Source organism: Larus michahellis, chromosome 7 (assembly GCF_964199755.1).
Source record: "Larus michahellis chromosome 7, bLarMic1.1, whole genome shotgun sequence".
Classification (NCBI taxonomy): domain Eukaryota; kingdom Metazoa; phylum Chordata; class Aves; order Charadriiformes; family Laridae; genus Larus; species Larus michahellis.
Window position 1 is genome coordinate 51,349,539 of NC_133902.1, and position 20,628 is coordinate 51,370,166.

The following is a 20,628-nucleotide window of genomic DNA, read 5'->3' on the forward strand; positions in this document are numbered from 1 at the left end:
GTGGCTAATTTATTTCAAGAATGTCCACATAAGTAGTCTGTGACGGGCATTTAAAGCCATTTCCATTGAGGTACATGTCAAAATTCCTATTAGCATGAGAAGGTCTCTTTACTCTTTCAGCTGCTGCTATAAAATGATACTGATTATCTGAGGTGTGCTTCTGTCCTCCACAGAGACACAGCATATATCCTATGCACCATTTAGGACCCACTTTTAACCTTTTAAATGGGTCTTTTGCAAGGTATTAATCCTTTACGCAAGTTTGAACATCACCCCGAGGGCTCTGTAACAAAGCAAGTTTGTTACTGCAGTGCAATACTAGATGCACAGCCTGATCTGGGGAGTTTGTCCTGGGATTACAGCTATCTCAAAGGTCAGGTTTTGTTTTACGCTCATCGCTACTTACAGCCTAATTATAATTACCTACTCTTCAGTGGTATTCTCTTCATAGAATTATTTCTTAACCCCACTAGTAAGCCTGGAAGAAAGTCCGTGCCATTTATGCCTGGGTGTAACACACACACAGAAGTCTTCGTCCCACCTGACTATGGATGGCCGTAAGGGACCCATGGACTAGCCAAAGCACTACAGCAAAATCAAAGCCAGCACCAAAGGGACCATGCGAAGCTACAGGCTCTTCACATCCCCCAAGGGTTCCTTAAGGAGCATCATCTCCAGAGTCAAACAAGAAGAGCAGAATGATTCAAATGAAGACTGTTACTAATTCTCCCTGATAATTTCTTTTTCCTTTTAAGTGACAGCACTTGCACCGTCCCTTTTTTATTTTTGTTTCAGAGCTGCCCAGTGTGTGTCTTCGACAGCAACTACACTCGGATTATGATTCCACCGTGGCAGCGCAACTGCTGACGACTCAGGCATACTGCTGAAGTTCACCATTGAGGTACCATTTAAATAGACAGAAGCCATCAATAATACACGGATATCATTGACCTTAGTGAGTAATTTCTATGCTTCTTGCAAGGCAGTCGCATACATCTCAGACTGCCTGGGAAAAGGGGCAGCTCATTGTAAGTTCATACATTGCTGAAAAGAGAAGAATCTGTTCTTTCAGATTCTATATCCAAAAGCTTAAACTAAAGTCTCTGTTCATGACTTGAGTTACATTCTACGGGGAATAACAGAGTGCTACCAGAGAGGCTGTTGCTGCTGTACTCTGAGCAATACTCCTCTGCCACTCCGCTGTTGTGACTGCAGCAAAATTTGTTCCAGGTTTTGCACCATTTAAAAACTAAGTGGCAAGATTTTAAATAGGAATTTTAGAAGTTACAGGGCTGATCAAGGAGCGGAGGGAAACAATTTTAAAAGATACATGGCAAATAACTGCTATCATCATTCCTTAATTTCCAGTACCTCTCTTTCCGATTCTGCAAAATAGTGGATTTGATCCAGCATATGGAAAAGGTATCCTGACAGCAAATATGTGAGAAGACTACAACTCAGAGGATAAAACCTATGCAAAGAAATATCACTGATAAAAGTCATCTTTTGCTTACGGTGAAACTGAGTGGGGAAAGAAGATCATTTTGCAAAACTGGTGTAATAGAAAAATCCACTTCATTTTCAGATTTCATGAGCATCTCTTTCACAAGCACCAGCTTTCAAGCACACCCATCACTACTGGCCAAAAATTAGAGAATCTGAATAGCCTCAAACACTGAGGAGAAAAAAATCCCAAATGTTTTCTCTCTGTTCATATAGCCTGTTTAGATATAGCAGACTGCAACTAAGAACAGATAGTTTTGTTTACAACTCCTCCCTGCAGATATGGCCAAGCAAATTAAAACACATCACCAGAAGTGATTCCATTACTAGGGCAGAATCATGTGACAGACAGGAATGAAGCAGACAGTAGTACAAAAATTAAAATTGTTATTCTTAAAATATCTTTCTGAAACCCTTGAGGCAGAAGACTTTGAAAATGCAATTTTGAGAACAAGAGATGAAACACTGTCCTGTCATCAGAAAAGGAGGTGGAATCTCAAATCTCCTTTTGTCTTTTTCTAAGGAAGATTAAACGAGCATTTAATTCACACAGGAAGATGTGTACTGCTGTGGGGGAAACAGGAGGCAGGGGAGGCTGAAAGAGGACGGATCTTAGCTCAACTATTTCCCCAGCCTTTTTTTGGGGACAAGACTGAAGAGAACGGGAGCGAGCAGGTTTATCACCGCCCATAGCATCAGGACTGCTCCTGCGAATTAAAAAGCTGGAATAACCCTCCAATCTATCCCCCTTTTAGCCTAAGCTAAATGAATTTCCCCTCTGGGCCTTGAAATGTGCTACAAAGTTCAAAGAATGGGGAAGAAAACCTAAGAGTGAAAGGAAAAGCCTCTCCAGCAGAAACTTGGATGTAACATAAACACAACAGAGCAGTAAAATACTGCCACACTCGGCAGAGGCAGGATGAACACAGGCGTTACACGGATGGCGTGCAAAGCAATCAGTGAATCCTTCACATGACTTAGGGATCCCCAGAAAAGTACATTTTGCAGCTATTTTACAGAGGAAGAACTGGCCTAACAAAAAGGCCTTCAGGGATGCTCTCCTTGCAAACATACTGCAAAGCAGTGGAATGCGCCACGTATTTTTACACTTCACCATGTTGCCAAGCGTTGCTCCTTCACTTGCAACAGCTGCCAGTTAGAACAAGTGAAATCCTTTACAACAAATGAAAGGTACACGCGATGTGTTGCCATACATCAGATCTTGAGTATTTCCCAATACTTGCATTATGCCTCTCTACATTTCTTCTAGTCTCTTAATGAGTTAGTCCCGAAGCTGTAAAAAGAAGCCTTCACTTCCAACCCTACCGTCTTATCTTGCGATCAGTCCTGAGAGTGTATTAACTGGAGGCATAAACAGGTTTGATTGCCTGTGCCAGGCCCAAAACTTTCAGCATTTCAATAACAGGTGAAATGTTTCCTTTTTATTACCAAAGTGGAAGAAAACAAGTAAACAAACAAACAAACAACCTCTCGGAGACAGTTCACTGTTACTTTGGAGAATACCTGTTGGTTTCTTCCCCCTCAAAGATCAGAACAATCTCTCCACTGATTCAGTTTTACAATATCCACTTACATATTGGACAATTTTAAATGGTGTTAAATAATAAATGCTGACATTTAAGATACATTATCTACAGATTTTGAAGGAATGAGGTTAATTATGTTCAAGAAAAAATAAAGAATCATTATCACCTCTCATTTTATTATCCAGATTAAATGCCAGAGTCTTTACTTAATCATTTCCTGTGCGTTACCAAGGAGCGTATCTTCCAACTTTTTTAATGAGTAAGGTGAACCATAATGAGAAAATCAAGGATCTGAAATTTAAACTTTGATCTTAATTATATAGAAAAGAGATGATAATCACTCTTTCAGGCAATTACTGTACACCTCTCTAATCTATAGCTACACTGTATGTATTATATCAGAAGGAAACTGAGTGTGAAATCTATCAGTGGTTTAGGAGAAGAAATGGAAGAAAGGAGAGTGTTATAATCTATTTAGCATTTTATGGCCTATGCAACACAATTCTGGAAAGAAAAATAGTGCTAGCTGACATAACTGGGTTCTACATGAGACAGTCTGGCCATACAGAAGGACATAAAATTTAATCCAGTAATACAATGATTTAAGCTTTGCAACTGCTAATGGGTGAATCTTCACAAAATCCTTATGATGAAGGTTACAGGATATTCAGGGCCTGGTCCTTAAGTTGAGCTTGTGACTACATGGAGCTGTGGTGAGTTCACACCCAGGTTTCACACTAGGACCAGAATCCACTGGAACAGGTTCCCTTCCAGGATTCAGCTTTAACACTCAGATACCTGGGTGCCATGTGCTGGGAGTTCAAATTTATCTGTAGGCATCCTTGCATGAATACAGGAGCCTTATTACAGTCATGGAACCTTTGATACGGCTACTAGCTTTCGGTGATCTGAAAAAAAAAATTACCAAACTTTCTTCCCTTTATCCATTTCCAACTTCCGTTATTGCAGTTGTAACCCTATTGATCCAGAGAGCACATTAACACCACACAAAAGCTACTGCTGAAAATTTACAGTAAAATTATGAACCTCAGCCGTGAAAAACCCACTTTATTCTGAGCCAGTGAAACTAGTCACCAGTGCAGTCTGGTCTACAGACAGAGCCAAGACCACACAGGCAAACCGAATCCTGGCAAAATGTATGACATTGGGAAGATCAGTCTTCACCGGAGGCTTGTTGTGACTCTGAAGCAACCCCTGCAGCCAAACAGTCAGAACATGTTAGATCTTATAATGCCATCTTTACCCTCCAGCTTAAGGGACAAAGCCTATAGGCATTTAGAAGCTTATATGCACTTAACTAGCATTTAATTTGCGCTGCAGAGACTGCATATTAGGTGAATTTCAAGTTTAAACTCACATTATTTTTTCCTTACCTATGTTCCTTCCTTCCCTCCCTCTCTTTTTCTTAAGTCCTTGTCAAATTGCAGTGTTACTGAGATGTAAAGCAAAAGCCCCTTCATATCTGCTAATACTTCACTTTTCCAGATATATATCTTCTCTTTACATACATTTAAGTGTATGTTGCCTGGATCAAGATGTTATATAGAATCTCCTTTCCAAAAAATGGATATACAATTAAACCAATATTCTGACCAAGGACATTGGTACGCATTCTTTTCCAAACTTTCGGTAGCTGGAAGATAATAATTGTATCATGGCTGAGAATGTAAGCAAGAAAGCAGGTGCAGCTGAATAACATGAAAGGCAGCGCATGTTATTAGCCACTAATACAATTCCCGTCTAACACTTCTAGCAGTAGGAACAGAGTGTTTCTCAATCAGTCCCAACAGTATCACCACGGCATTCAGGAAAGTCAAATATCTGGGAAACGTTACCATATATACAACTAATCAGTGTTTCCTGTAAGAGCTACATGTTCTTCTCGGACCTGAATACTTTGTTTTGAAAGTAGTACTTCTGACAGTGGAATAAACTTTAAGATGTCAATTTGTAGTTGTGTAGGTCAAAAAATTACCCTCTGCACGCACACAGATTTCCAATCGTTCTCTCTCAAGAGCTAGGCAGCATTTATTAGGCTCAAATAACCATCCCACAAGAGAACCGCCCGTAACTTCAGTGACAGTTTTCAGTTTTATATCTTATTTGGGGACATCTTTAGCACAAAAAAAGATTGCTGGCAACCTTGGTTTAAAGTCTGTAAAAAGCTGCTGAAGAAATATAACTTCTTTTTTTCTCGTCTAAGGGAGAGGACATGCAACTTTACATAAGCCAGGATAGATTTCGTATTTTCAGTTTCGTGCTTTCATTAGTGTATAGGGTTTTCTAAGAATAACTCCAGTTAAAGCTAACATCGAGAATTCAGTATTGCAAAGACGAGGACTGGACTAAAAAGAAGCAAAGTCTCCATACTATAAATGTAGATACACAATCTGTATTCGTAAGCGGATGAACTTCCTTTTTATCCCACATGTACATCATAAAAAAAAAATAAAACTATTATAAAATATATCCGTACATTATGACTTGGCCACATTACTTGCTCACCGGGTACTGACAACTTTGGTAAGTTTAAATACAGACCTCACCTCAATACTGTTCTCAGTTATTTCAGCTCTTGGTATCTAAAAACCTCTCACAGCAGTACTTCCTTAGCTTTTTTTCCCTTTTCCTGTCATTTTTGCCCTTGCCTTTCTTTCTGCATGTTTCTGATCCTCCCCTCCTGTTTTCTCTAGATTCTACATGAGCATATAACCGCATACTCTACCATAACTGTATATAGCAGATTATGTATTTACTAGGACACTTAAAACGGAAAGCGTTACACTGCTCACACCTTAGTGTTTCCCTGCTCTCAGAAAACAGAATAAGTGCAAGCGTTTGCAACTCCCTGGAACGCTGCTGGCGTCATTTCAGAGTCCGTTTGCCTTTGGCACACTTAAAAGAGCTACTTAAAATACAATCAAGATCATGCTAGCAAACACCGCAAAGATAAAATAATTCACATGTCCTGTTTCTCCACAAGAAAAGACAAACGTGTTCCTGAGCCACTCAAAAAGCAGAGAGCCTACGCAGAGCAGATAAATACAACTGAAAAACATGAGTTTTAAACACCAACCGGACTTAAAAATAAGCAGTTGTATGGCCCTTTGTCCTCTTATCTAAGATCTGATCTCAGCAGAGGAATATGGGGTCACTCAGCAGCTCAAGCTTGTAAATTTGACCCCATGTGCAACAACGTCTCCTGTCACTAAGGTGAGGGCTACTCCAGGTGATACAGCCCCACTAATGTGGCATTTTCATGAATTTCACAGTGCACTCCTACATCTGTGTTAGTGAAATTTACATCAATTCCTTCCAAATGGGACTGGAAGAAGATCTGTAGGTACAGGAAAGCCCTCTACACCCATGGCAGACCCATGCTGAGCTCAGGTGGAGAGCAACGGATGATGCCCTGAGCTGGCTGCCACGGGTTTGCCTAGGTAGGATGAAGGTACGCTGATGACTGCTCTCTTCCTCTGCTATACGTTCTGCAGACATGCAATTTAAAAGCTGGCTGTCTCTGAAAGAAATACACACGCTATTTCTTTTCCAAAGAACAGCACAGGTTGCTAGAGGTTTTCTACAAACGTCAACAGACTTTGGATCATGCCTGTAATGCCTTCAGCCATTGATGCTCAAAAATAATTTTTTCTTCTTTCCAGTACTCCAAAAAGCAGTTTTGCTTTATGCATCTTAGCTGAGTCCCTCTTACAAGCTCTACCCGTTTCTATCAGGAATAAAATGTGAAAAAAAAAGGCAGCACATGCTCTGCATGAGATCCTCTGTGGGTAGGGATCAGTATGGGGCCAGGAAAGACTGCAGAACTCCTCACAGCTACACCACCAGAAGGCCAGTGCCTCATGTACACAAAAGTACTACAAAGCAGAGCTAGGTTTCCCAAGCTCAAAAAACCCCAGGCATCTCTACCACATAGCACCTACAACAAAATTTTCCCGAAAACAAGCCTTTTGATTTATCAACTCAAATCCATAAGGTAATTTTCCTACACAAGGTAAAAAAACATTTTCCTAATACAGAGTTAAATGTTTTCTGTGAAGTACTTTTTTATTATTTGGAGTGATTCTACACAGATACTTACATTATTAATAGAAGGCCATACTGGTTTCGATCCGTGAAATCTTTTGGTAGTGACAACTGTAAAGGGAGTTCTTTTAAGAAAAGAGCAAAACATTAAAGGCTGGTAGTTACACAGATGGAAAACAGTAACATTGTAAGAAAATTTTTGGTTTGTTAAAATAACGTTTTGCCAAATTTACCGTAATCCTCAATGTGAAGCATTTTAATTTCAGTCCTGGAATTCTTTTTCTTAAAAACAGCTTCTTTCAACACAGCATTACTTTCCAAAATATAAAACTCTGTAGAAAACAGGAAGAAAAGGCAAGTTGAAGGGTACAGAGAATCACCACATCAGAGAGAAATCAAGATTCAAAAAAATTAAAGAAAGAGAGACAAACGTGCAACGATAAATCTTGTAAATGAATTCCTTCTGCAAATACTTTTTTATAATGCAACTGCTTTGCAATTCAGGAACTGAGCAATCAGCTTAATTCAAAACATATACATCTATTCCATTTTCTGGCTTCAGTAGGCTTTGTTTTCTCTAAGCACTAACAACAAAACTGCTGATGAACAACATGAATACTAGTATCCGTGGCAAATGCTAAGAGCAGCTGTTACAGGGAAAGGCTGGTCTGCTGGGTGATATCCGAAGCCTCAAGCAGGCATCCTCGTCAAGCTACGTATTCCAAGTCAGTATTTAGCCAGCACAGCTCTACTTGATCATCGCGTATCCTTCTCTGTCTTCTACACTTCAACCAAGAGCAAGACTTCAGTTTGGTTTAAAGCTGCAGATACATTTGAAGCAATCCCTTTGCACATGAAAGAACAATTAATTAGTTCTTTTTTTTTTTTCCCTTTTCTTTTTTACTCAAATTACTGATCTTGCTTCCAAAATGTAATTTTTTTAATTAAACAATAAACCCTCCACGTAGGGCCAAAACGGGTAATCTAAAAAGAATGTTTGTTCTGGGCAGTCAACCAAAATGGTGTAATTACAGTCTGAGGATGGAATAATTGGAGTAATCCTTAATCATTCGCTTATGAATTGAAGAGGATAATCTAATCTTGCACTGAAACGTTAACGGTAAATTATCTCTTTTATTATTTGGTTTCTTGTTGTTACAACAAACAACGTCCCTCTATCCTGACTTGCTTTGTTTTGCTCTAAGATACTGTATGTAAATCTCTTTTATAATAATTCACTACCAACAGTATTTTAGATGCAAGTAATAAAGAGCAAAAGTCTACCTTCAGAGAACTGAGTAGCTCTACAGAAGTAAATGCATTTATTTTGAGCAGTAATAGCTACCCCTTATTGAGTTGGATAAAACTCCCCCCTCTTGGTGTGCTATGGCACTCAGCTTTGCGAAGACTATCAACAGCAACATTAAAAAGAAACCAAAAAACACCAAACAGGAAACCAAAGTGCAGGTATCAATTAACATTCGATAGCATGATAGTATGGATGAGTTTGCTACTTCAACATGCAATGTTAGGTCCACTGTCACGGCTGAACAGTGGCTGGCCCACGACAACAGGGATGCAGACAAGTTCAGTTCTGCAGTTCAGGACTTTTGGATTCTGGGTAAAATTCTGTGGATAACCTGCTGAACGAAATTAGAATAGGTAAGGATTGGTTTAGCGGTTTTAAATGAAAAGACGTCCCCTTTCCTCTAATCCACACCTTTGTGCTACGTGGAGCCACAGTGGCGATGGAGGTAGCAAAGTTGTTACCTCTGCTGCACCACAGAAATACTTAAGTGAGGAAAATTCTGCTGCTGAAGAATAGTCTTCCATTGCAAAGCACCTCAGGCAGCCAGGAAACAGCAACAGATTTGGGGTCAATATACAGAAAGCAATGAGTAAAGCTTGAAAATTAGAGGTATTGAATACCCTCCTAAAAAGCCTTTATTCTTGGATTTGCCATCATTGAAAATGTCAGTGGAGTTGCTCTGATTTGAGAAACGTAAGAGAAGGACTAAGTTCATCACATGTAGGTCAGATTTGATGATCAATTTTCCAAACATAATTGGACTGTAACTTTAAAAACATCTCTAAAAATGAAGAAGGTGTATTGTAATGGCAGCATGATTTACATAGAAAGTGAAATGGATGAAGACCAACCTGCCATCTAATTAACTCCAGTGTAAATAGAAGATCAATGATAAGCACTTAGCATAAAACATATCCAAAAAGCCAGGGAAAGTTTTAGTCATTTGATTAACTTCTTTCCTTATCATTTGCAGACGTGGATGTTGCTAAAAGGTAATTAATAGAACTTTATATGAATAAGCCATCTATTAGTTTTCATTTCCTTGCAACTTCTCCCTCGCGCTTGCCAAAAGAATCAAGGACAACAATAAAATATACCTCTTCCATAAGGAATACTCACGTGCAGTATTACTTGTACTGTGCACGCTAACAACTGGAACGCCTGGCCCTGTTTTGAGGAGAGAAGGAAAACGGAGTAAGTGTGGGGTAGTTAGTACTCAGTATTTCAGTCAATAACAAAGAATGAGAACGCCAGTGATCACGTAAGGCCAGATCCTGGATGCCCTGTAGACATGCTTCCCTTCAAACGCAGCAGTAACTCCACTAGTGTCTCTTCAGAAGGACACAGGTTAGACTACGGTACCAACAAAGCGGGAAACGGAGACTGCCTTCTGCCTGTTCAGCAAGCACTCTAGACCTCTGCACCTGAAAGGAGCATTTTTAAATTTTTTTTTATCATCTTGTGTTTTAGCTATAAGTGAAGAATAAAAAAATTATGGAGGCACTTAGTGGCACTGTCTAAAATACAGCAGTCTAACATTCAGAAACGGTGACTTCAGGTTGACCGGGAAGTGAGTTAATGATAATATTCGCTTCTATTTTCTATGGAAAAGCTACAGTGGTGTTGAAAAATTATTACATATTTCACTTATTTATCTGTTTAAGAAGCTCCTTTAGTATGCCAGCTCTGCAAGACCAACAGCATCACGGTTAAATCTAGGTGTAATGTAATCTAATCTTATTTCATGGTAATGTCCGATGATATATTTTTACCGTACCACTAAGAAACTAAAAGCACGAGGAATAATTCTCCATGTCAATGGGCACTGTGCAAATGCACAAGATGGCACGTGAAACTGGGGTGACCAAACATTCATCACACTCAGAAGTAGGGCTGAGACTGTTGTCCCTGCTCTGAGGACAGCCCCTCATGCAAACTTGCAAAAGAGAACATTTGTGTCCCCAGCGCCAGCGTGGAATTTGTGCACGGGAAACTTAGTTTTAGCTTAAGATTTTGAATTACATGCAGGCAGTCACTATTGGTCTAGGAAGGATGATGCAGAACAGCTGAAGTCCCTGAGGACCCCATGGTAGATGAAGGCATAGACCCTCTGAAATTAGGAGTTAAGACTCCTCTTTTTTGGAGAAAAACAGATTCCCTTTGAGAGCAGTTCAGAGACAGAGCTTAATTTATGTATTTTGAGTCATCCTGAGGAGGTTGTCTCTCTCGATTAATTATGGCATGAGCCTAGGGAAACTTAAATACCTGAAATAAATAGCATGATGCCACTCACAGCCTCTGACAGACTCCACTAAAGATTTTTATCAATTTCATTCGCTGCCTCAAGGGACACTATTGACAAAAATCTTACAGGTAGATTCCTGACAAATCAAAGCTTTCTGCCTTAGCTCTTCAAAAGATAATTTCTTCAGCTGTCTCTTTTTCTTTGTCCTTTTTCTTCTTCTTTCATTGTTTTTCCAGCCCTTTTTACTTCTGATTTTGTCATTTTGCTTTGAATTCTGATTTAAGAATGACCGTTTTAGAAGGGAAAGCACTGGCATTTTCCAGGACAGCTCTATTTGCCATACTAAAAGACAGAAGGATGATGACAGATTTTGAAAAAGGGAGATTACAGTAGATTAAAAAGCTGATCAGAAAAAAGAAAGACAGACTTGTGTTACTGCTCATCAGAATTAAACACAGCACTTGGATTTCCCATTGACCTTCTGTAACTAACACTAAATCCATAACTTATTTCCTGCTGTATAAAATGGGAAAAACAATTACTCCCTTTGTGAAATACCTCGTTGGAGTGGAGAGATTAGTATCTGTTACTGTTTATGAAGTGCTAAAGGAAAAATTCCCAAGCAGTGTGGAAAGTAAGTGTAAAGGACGCACTCGCCAAAACTGAGAGGCTTAGAGCCGGTCCTTCGCCTACCAGGCTAGAAAGAACTCCTCACTCAGGAGAGTCTCTGGAGGCTGATACAGCCTGTATACCAAGACAGAGCTCCTGGCTGAGGGTAACTAAGAAGGAAAAACTATCCTAATAAAGGTGCTCACGGGTAAACCGGAGGTGGAAGAATTGAAACTTGTATAGATCAAAGCAGGCCAGAGTCCCCCAAGGGCTTTTTCTGGGCAAATTGCTTTTGTAACAATTCAGTCAGGCTTTTTTGTGTCGGAAAACAAGTGCGTACGCACATAGGTGTGGTGTCATCTGTCTCCTTGAACCAGTTTACCTCCTACTCTTAGAAGCAACTCCCCGCAGAAGAGTTTTAATACCTGCTCTATGGTGATGTCATAATCAACTTTGATACTGTCAAATATCTGCCCCCCACAGGGATTTTGCAGAGCTGCGGCAGTACATGGGGGCCACACTGCTGCCGTAATTGCCAAGCTCTAACGAAACACAAGAGAAGATCTCTGAATAACCCCAAGTTGACACCTATACATTAATGTTAGAGGCAGGAAAACTTAATGACGGTGTTTTATCATCCCTGCCCAACACCTGCAGCTTAGGGCAGTCTACTGGTTGCAACTCACTGGAGTGTAGGTTTCATCCCGGGAGGATGATCTACAACCTTACCAGCTCAAACAGAGAACTGCCATCCCCAAAGTCACCGAAAGTCATGAGCTTGTGAGCAATTTCATGCGCAACCTCCTGCTGGCATCCACATTTTTATACCAAAGGAACACGTTAAAACTTACAGGCTGAATATACTTTGCTAAAATAATAACAAGAAGTTATGTTTTTGGGCCCTAGCACATTGCTGAGTTAGGGCAAAAAACTCTTCCCAATTTACCAAGCCTCCTTCTTGCAGGAATCTGAGACTTTCCCCATAGGGACTACGTCAAGCACAAGGGAAAACTCTGCTTAAACCACGAGGAGCTCATTACTAGTGCAGTCTTTACTCAGATAAGGGCCTCCATAACTCCGTAACTTCTACCGCAGCTTTAACCATGTATAAACCATACAGTTTTGGTGTTTTCCAATCAGCTATGTACTATAGGTGCACTTCCGCAAAAAAAACAAAACCAAAGCAACCACAACCTTATTTTAGCCAATATATATTCATAGTTTGTTTGTTTGAATTGGCTCAATTCTCAAGCAGGCATATATTTTATTTTTGTTCAAAAAAAAGGTACAGTTGCAAAAGAAATAGAAAAAAATGCATGCAAATAGAATGGGCTATTCGCATGTATTTCAGATGAATTGTGTTCTACTGTTTTCAATATGATGGTAGTTGAGCAAAAACACTGGGAAAATGTTGTCTATAAAATACTGCAACTTTCAAGGTCAACAGGTCTAGCTATACACTTCATTATTGATTGTCTCATGCTTTTCTGAACCTGTTTTTATAATCTTACTTATTTATCAGTGTTTATTTCCTGGGTACAGGTTATAAATTTCTCAGTGTGGGGTGGTTCTAAGTTTTCTGTTTATATACACCAGGTCTGAACCAAATTGGTGCTGTCTGGTGCTATCAGAATGCAGCTAACAATAAAAAAAGTTATTTATTGCAATTCTATTGATAAAGAGGACCTGTCTATGTGGACTAAACCACAGCTTTGTTTTGGTAGGTACTCACATACAGACATATATACACATATATGGGTGAGTGTGTATAGACACACTGTACGCATACATTTATACATACATAGACACACAGTGTTCCAGAAAGCAGGCACTCATTTTTTAGCTATAGTTGCACAAGATCAATCCCAATACATATTACAATGAAGCTGTTACTAACCAGTGTACCACCACTATAAACTTCACATTTTTTGGTGAAGGACTTTTATTCAGGGTAAATTTAAAAGTCGATGTCCTTTATTAGGACTGAAGGGCTGGGATTGGAGCAGCTTTCTGATATCACTTGTTATTTAGCTTTTACACAGAACGTCTTTACTTACAGTCCTGCAATAAGCTCTGTACAGAACTTTGAGTAATCCACTACTGAGCTAAATGTTAGACTCCAGCCCAATGCACTTCTCAAGGGAATACGTTAATTCAGAAGCAAACACAGGACTATGACATACCGTGCATTTGACTTACCTTTACAGTGCAGTAAAAAATGCCTATTCATGGGGCTAAACTTTGCACTGAAGTATGTGCACTGATCTTTCAAGAAGTTGCATGAGAGACACTGACGATTCAATGATCCCACTGTTGATACACTGGAGAAAAAATTGGTCAGCAACATTTGCCATGGGGGTAAAATACAATAAGCCAATAATTACCTCAGCAGAGTGACGAAATTTGTTTCACTCCCTAAACTTGAGAAAATATCACTGTCTTATTTTGTGCCTGATGCAAACTGTTTTCAGATGACTCAGTGGACTACGGTTCTGTAAACTGGGCAATGTGGACAGGGTCCAAAACCTGCCGAAAGCAGGACTGGAGTTCCAATAACCAGCAGTGCTGCGGGGCAACAACGTTAGTAGGAAAATGTGGAAAGCCTCATTAACTTCAGATTTAAGCACTGAGGTTTGTATATGGAGGAGGCGCTTTGCCCACACACTTTAAATTGCAAGATTAGACCCCATAAATATTATTTTTATCTAGAAGATTTTCACTACTTTTAAAAATACAGTCTTATTACATGCTCGCATTTAGGTTTAGCTTTTTAGATGCTTATAAAGGACTAGTGAAGACTTAAGTGGTAAAAACATTTTGTGTTAAAATATTTTCCATTTTTAAAAAAATTTAAAATATCATCGTCATTTTTAGTTTTGAAAAATTGTGATTCTTTCCTTGTTACAGCTTGAGTGTACTAATTTTTACATAATAGAAATGATTACGCAAGCCCCAACTCAGCAGTTAATCTCACAGAATGTCATCATAGCACTTATGGCTTGGGATGAAGAAGCTGTTAATGCAGCCCCAGGTGCTTCTTACCTATGTAGCTGTCTTCCTCTTGGGGATTCTTCAGTGCTTAAGAAATAACTGTGCCCAAAAGACGAACATAGTTAAACTCAGTTTGGTAAACTGTCTGATTTGGGTGATGTTTAGAGAAGTGAGAGACACCATAAATAACATTTTTTAAAATTAAAATCTCCCAACTATACATGAAGATTAAATACTTATATCTAAAACTAAGCCCTGCAATTAAATTTAGATCCAGTATACAGAGTAGTTATTTCAGATACTATATGATTTCATATTAAACCAGTGATGAACGCAGCAGTTCGTGGTTTCTGTTTAATTTCCATAATGCCCAGGAGCTCCAGTAGCAACCAGGACCCCTTTCTGCATATTACAAATAGAGAAGAGGAACTTTCTCCTTCGCTCCAAGAAGGATCCAAGGAGCAGAAAAAGGTCACAATGAAACTATATCATAAATTACAATAGGCCTTATGATACCTGAAAGCCTTTTTGAGCTGTAGAATGACTTTTTCTTTTACCTGGAGACAGAAGCTAGCACCCCAGGCAATGGTCTACAGACAATGTTGTGTGGGTAGAAAAAGGCTTAGTAGAGCTGCTGCAAGTATATCAAGACAAGTCCTTGGTGTGTCCCAGATGAGATTCCCATAAAATTTCTGCTTGAGAGGCAGAAGGAGGGTAAGGATGTCCTCTCAAGTGGCTGAGACACCCCACGTGCAGTCTGCCAGCTCTCTGCAGGCTGAGTGCATCCAGACCTCATTTTTTCATCTGAACCTTGAAGAAGTAACAAGAAATTCTTGACAGATAAATTTCCAAAACCCATGGAAGGACTGGCCAGAAAGGGAGTTTCTCCAGTACCAGTGGAGATGACAGGCATTGTAGCAGCCTCAAAAAGGTCCTTGCTGAAATATAATTTTTTTTTTAAAGAAAATCAGAATTAGACACATCTGTTTATTTTTTGCCATGTGCAGATACACCTGAAGAGTAACCAAGACCCACCCAAGTTATGTGGAGCCTTCGGATCTTTTGTGTCAGTTCTTTACTGCTCCCAAAAAATCACCAAGTGTGTGCTGCACATCCTTCCCACTACAGTGCTAAGATGGGCTTTGGAAAGGTTTCGCTTGGAGTGGTGTCGGTGAAAATTGAGGATTTGGATAATCGCTCTATATAATTTGAATTTATGAGGTTGAATCAGATCCCCCAACAAAGTCCAGAGATCTCATGCAGTAACCAAGCAAGCATGAAAACTGAAGAGTCAGGGATTTCATCAAGGAAAAATTTACTATGATTTTTTTTCTGGAACCCAGGAAAGGGCCACGAAAATGTTATTACTGCTGCATTGTGTGTTGATTTCTTTATTTAAAAAATACAGTGAGTCAACTGATGTCATGGTATGCTCCTTTTCCCTCTGCGTAAAAACACATGCAGTAATACATTGGCAGATAAATTGTCTGACAAACGCATTTAATGTACTTGGGAGCGTAAAATTTATGGTAATGCTCAAAAATGAAAGAAATATCGTTACTTAATTTTAGCTACACTATTTCCAGTTAAACGGATTCTGCTTTAATAACTCAGATATTTTCATAAATAGACAAAGAGAATAGCGCTTACATGTTTTGAGTATTTTCATCATATGCCAGGATTTTGATAACTTCCCAGTTTCCTGATGTCAGGTGTCTCACACCGATTTGTTCGCTTTTAGGCTGGAGAGAGATGGAAAATATTAGTTTTAACCTTACTTGTTACATTTTTCTTTGCCTGGCAGGATTGTCTGCATGTCATTACTGATTACATCTCTTTAAACTTTAACGTGCAACATAACACCTTTAAATCACAAACCTCACATTTTGACAGGCCTGAACTTCAAGAATCCTTTACTTCCCATATATAAACTTTTCAAAGTCGTTAAAATGATCCCAATTTCCATCACAATTTTTCTTTCCGTTGCCCGTGTGCCAAGAGACAATACAAGCCATATACTTCAAGATTTGTTTCTCTAATCCCTGAGTTAGGTTCCCCTCCTACAGGGAAATCTAACTCAGACCCCTGTAACCAAAACTCTGCACCAGAGTGCGCTCACCAAGCTTTCACTTTTACCACATAGTATCATAGAATCGTCTAGGTTGGAAGGAACGTTTAAGATCATCGAGTCCAACCGTTAACCTAACCCTGCCAAAACCACCACTAAACCATGTACTGAGCCAAGATAACCACAAAGACGCTATGCCAAGACAGGGCACCACCACCACTCTCATCCGAGGAGGCAAGAGGGACCTCAACCTCTATGAGAAATGCAACGCATAAACTCAGACAAAGGACTTCACAGGATCTAAAGCTAGTTAAAGGCCCTGCTCCACTATGCACTCAGAAGCAGCCCCTCCTTATCCAGGGTCTATAAGGAGAGTCCAAGAGTAGCCTCCAAATTTTGGCAACTGAACCAAATGCTTACAAGTTGGGGAGCATCCCTTGCTCCCTAGCATAAATGGCTTCTATTCCAGCGTGACCCTGGGAAAATAACTGCTACAAGGGGAAATTCAAAATCTCTCTCAAAGAAAGTGATGGCGGTTCTCTCAGCCAATGCTCCAGGGACTCAATGAGGAAACATGGGGATGCAATGCACATCTACCTTGAGGTAAAACCAAACTCTTTGGCTGGAAGCTGCAACAGATCCGTCATCAAACACAGGTTAAAAATAATGAAACCTGAAGAGTCAGAAGCTCATTTGAGAGTGCTTCCTAGTGCAAAAGATAAAATTCTTGCTTAGGTTTCTGTAGATTCAAACTTCAGATAGGCACATACTCGAAGAATGTTTTTTCTGTACTAGGGCTACGATGCTTGGTCTCAATATAGAAATTACTTGTTTTCAAATTCAAGATAAATGTTGTAAAGAAAAGAAGTGATACTTCAGCTTATATTTCAGCTTTAGTGGGTGACACTGAGCAGCTGTAGTTACAAAGGAGGTCAGAGGGAGGATTTAATGGTGCTTTCTGGCCTCATGCGCCTTGAATCCGGAGCACCAGTCCATACCTAATCACAGTGACCTCAGGGGTTCTGTGGCCTACAAAAAGTCATAAAGACAAAGAGTTTTTTTTGAATCCCTGTATTCCTGAACCATACCTTGTAAACTCTGTCTGAGCTCTACAGCAGCAGCAGCAATAACTAGAAAGCAGAAATGCTCAAGGACACCTATGAGACATGTCTGGAAATGACATGTCTGGAAATAAGTCCCATAGAACTGATCTGTTTTCTAACAGATCCACAAAAAAAAAAAAAGAACGATGTAGTAACTCTATGACAAGTCTTGCAAGTACCAACTGAAATCAGGACGTTGTGCTAGGTGCTGTACATATGTTTATGACAACACTTCCTTTGTTCAGGAAGGTTCTCAACTTCAGTCCTGTCTCTGCGAATGATTAAAATAGAAATTAGTGATTTATTATAAGTGACTTTTTCTTCTCTGGAGAGAGGGAAGCTGTAACTATTGAAAGAGATATTTAAATATTGAGATCACAGAATCTAACAAGAAACAGCAATAAAAAACCCAGCCAAGTGTTAATAAACATGGTTATTTTTCAAGGTTACAGCCATAATACATAATTTATGAAGCTTGCAGGAAGTTCTTGCCTTGATCCATTAAAATTAGTTTATAATTCTTATTTTGTGGTTGGTAAAAAGAGACTTTCTAGAGTTGCAAAACCCCAAGTAAGAAAATTCTAGATACATAACACAATTCAATCCCATTTTGAGATCAATTTCCTTTAAATATTTCATAAGTTACTAAAAGCATTTGAAAATAATATAACACACGTCCAGCCCTCTACATTCAGACAGTAAATAATATATGACACACAGTAACCTTTTCAACAGCAACCTCCCCTTTCAAAAAGATTTCATTAGATGCTTTTGCTAACCTGCTTTGATTATAGCATTGACACGTGCTTTTCTAAGGTACAGTCAAAGAAAAGCAGCCCAAGAAAGACCATTTGTCATCACTCGTTGCAAGACTGACAAATAAGCCTCAGTGATTAAGTCAATCTAAAGTGAGCCACTGAAATTTACTTCTTTGTCACTGTACGTTCACATTGGTTCTGTGTTTTAACTTTCCTGCTCTTGGAGGGTGATTTCTGTTAATAAGCTGCTATCTGTACCGAGTAGTATAGAGAAGTAACAAGAATCTGAATGCCAAATTCCAAAGTTATCCGAGCTCCATCACGAATAAACTGTGATCATCTGAGTACCGGCGACCAGCTGACTGCTTTAAATTCTGCAGGGCACCTGTTATGCCACCGTGGTTCTCACAAGGTGTGACAAACATCTGATGTGACAAAAGACTTTATGTGCAACGGTTAATATAATTTTTATGCCTCCATGTTTGCTTTAGAAATAATGGACAATCAGATTAATGCAGTGTGTAAAACACATCATATAAACACATTTCCCGTCCTTTATTGCTCTGTATCAGCCCCATTACCGCACAGAATGTTGCTTATTGATGAATAATGGTTGGTACATGGGATATCACATTTCCTCTTCTTCTCAGGAGCAGCTATATACTTAAAGCTGAATCTGTCATTGGTGATACCATTCAGACTCGTTTATATTCATGGTGATGGTGGTCAAAATAGAGGTATTTTTGGTTTTTGAAGCTGTACAGTACCCAGGAGCTCTAATTCTGCCTAAAAGGGACAGAATACTAAATTCTTAATCATAAGCTTGACTTTAAACGTTATTCTGGAGGGATTAAAACATGTATTTAACAGCAGGTATATCTTTAATTATCATATTGAATAGGAGCGTGTTTAATCTTTTGCTTAAATATTTTTCTGAATTAGGATCAAGTTTCCCGGGTTCTTTAGTAGTGAAAAATGTCAGAGCCTACAGGTTTAAGGCTAATTTGATTGTATCTGTAACATCCTTGGGAATGCTCCAAGTTAATTTTTAGATCTACGCCATTGTTATTTCATGTATTTTAAAGACACTTATTCATATTGGGAAAGAAACCAAAATAAGACTTGATTGACTAAATGGTTTTGTTCTGGTGTGAATTTTTGTGTGGTTACTATATTAACGCACCTTACAAGATCATCATCTGAGTTACTGTTTCCTTTAGAAGACAAAATTTTACATGTCTTTGATCCCTTTTTTCTTGTCTGATTCTTTCTTGATATATTTACCCTAGGGAACGAGTATCTTGTTCTTGCTTCTTCAGGTTAAATTTTCATTAAGGTTCTTTTGCTCTTTTTCTGTCTGCAGCCACTGTGAACATATTTCAGCCTTAATAATGTTCGTACCAGAACACTGTCATAAAGGGAGATAATAGATTTGCCTGGTGCCAAGTCTGCTATTTTGATGTTTTGGGTACCTTGATAATCCCTCCTATATCATATGGCTCTGCTAAAGTATCTGGATTAATGCTCTGCTGATTTAAATAGATGCCTTGGAGTGCTCCGTTCCAGGGCATAATTTCCTTTATTTGTTCATCACATCTTCGTATTGGTGACCTTCAAAGTCATAGTGCAAATTTATCTTCTTTCAGACTCTTCTTTGGAAAAAGCAATGACCCTGGGAAATGGAAGCCACTGGAAAAGGGTAAAAAGAGAGTCCTAATTTTCTGCAAAATTTTAAGTTTTGAGTATTGCCTCCCTTTACTGTTGTGTGTAAGACCAGAATTATGAATATTCTGAATCGACATTTAAAATTATAGTTATGCTTATATAGTGTAATAAAGAGGGTAAAATGTGAATTTCTGCAGGTCTGTTGAATTTCTGTGCCTATAAAACATTCTTATTGACGGAAGGGTTTAACAAGAAAACATCTCTGCTTGTCTATAGAGGTACAAAGAAAACATGAAATCTTCCAGAGAGAGTACTCGGGAAGTACCTTTCATTTACAGACTCTACGTGCCACCACAGCAGAGGTCTAAGAAAAGAGAGAGCACCCCGCTTACTCTGCAAGAAGTTATAAATATGTCCCTCTGCACCAAGTGACAACCTGGACAGGACAAATGACCACGACACAAGTGTTCAGACTCTACGGAAGTACAAGCCTTTCCTTGGGTCTTGTGTCCCCAGCAAAAGTCCTACATGACCACTAGCATATTAAAAATAGCCTGAACCAAAACCTTACCTGAACAATAAACATGGCTATGTGGTGAAATTCACCCCGGCCTCCCTGCTTCACTGGGACAGTCATGAAGAACTTACTGCCGTCCTTGGAGAAAACTGGTTCTTCATTCTACAAATGTAAGATTGTGTTAGCTTGTGACGCTTTCCATTAAACTTCTCAACAAAACATCAGCTTCGGTGGTTTTGTCTCCTCGG

General features: G+C 39.2%; 1 protein-coding gene across 3 annotated transcripts in view; it reads right to left on the bottom strand.

Moving 5' to 3' along the window:
- The window catches only part of DPP10 (dipeptidyl peptidase like 10), a 543,420-nt gene that overhangs the window by 13,605 nt on the left and 509,187 nt on the right, over positions 1-20,628 (bottom strand). For all 3 annotated transcript variants that reach the window (XM_074594714.1, XM_074594712.1, XM_074594713.1), the window contains exons 13-19: positions 20,435-20,542; positions 15,920-16,011; positions 14,321-14,368; positions 13,478-13,599; positions 9,544-9,591; positions 7,349-7,447; positions 7,171-7,240 (exon numbers count right to left, since the gene is read on the bottom strand). In XM_074594714.1, coding sequence (XP_074450815.1) covers positions 7,171-7,240; positions 7,349-7,447; positions 9,544-9,591; positions 13,478-13,599; positions 14,321-14,368; positions 15,920-16,011; positions 20,435-20,542 — 587 coding nt within the window. The remainder of the gene's footprint in view (positions 1-7,170; positions 7,241-7,348; positions 7,448-9,543; positions 9,592-13,477; positions 13,600-14,320; positions 14,369-15,919; positions 16,012-20,434; positions 20,543-20,628) is intronic.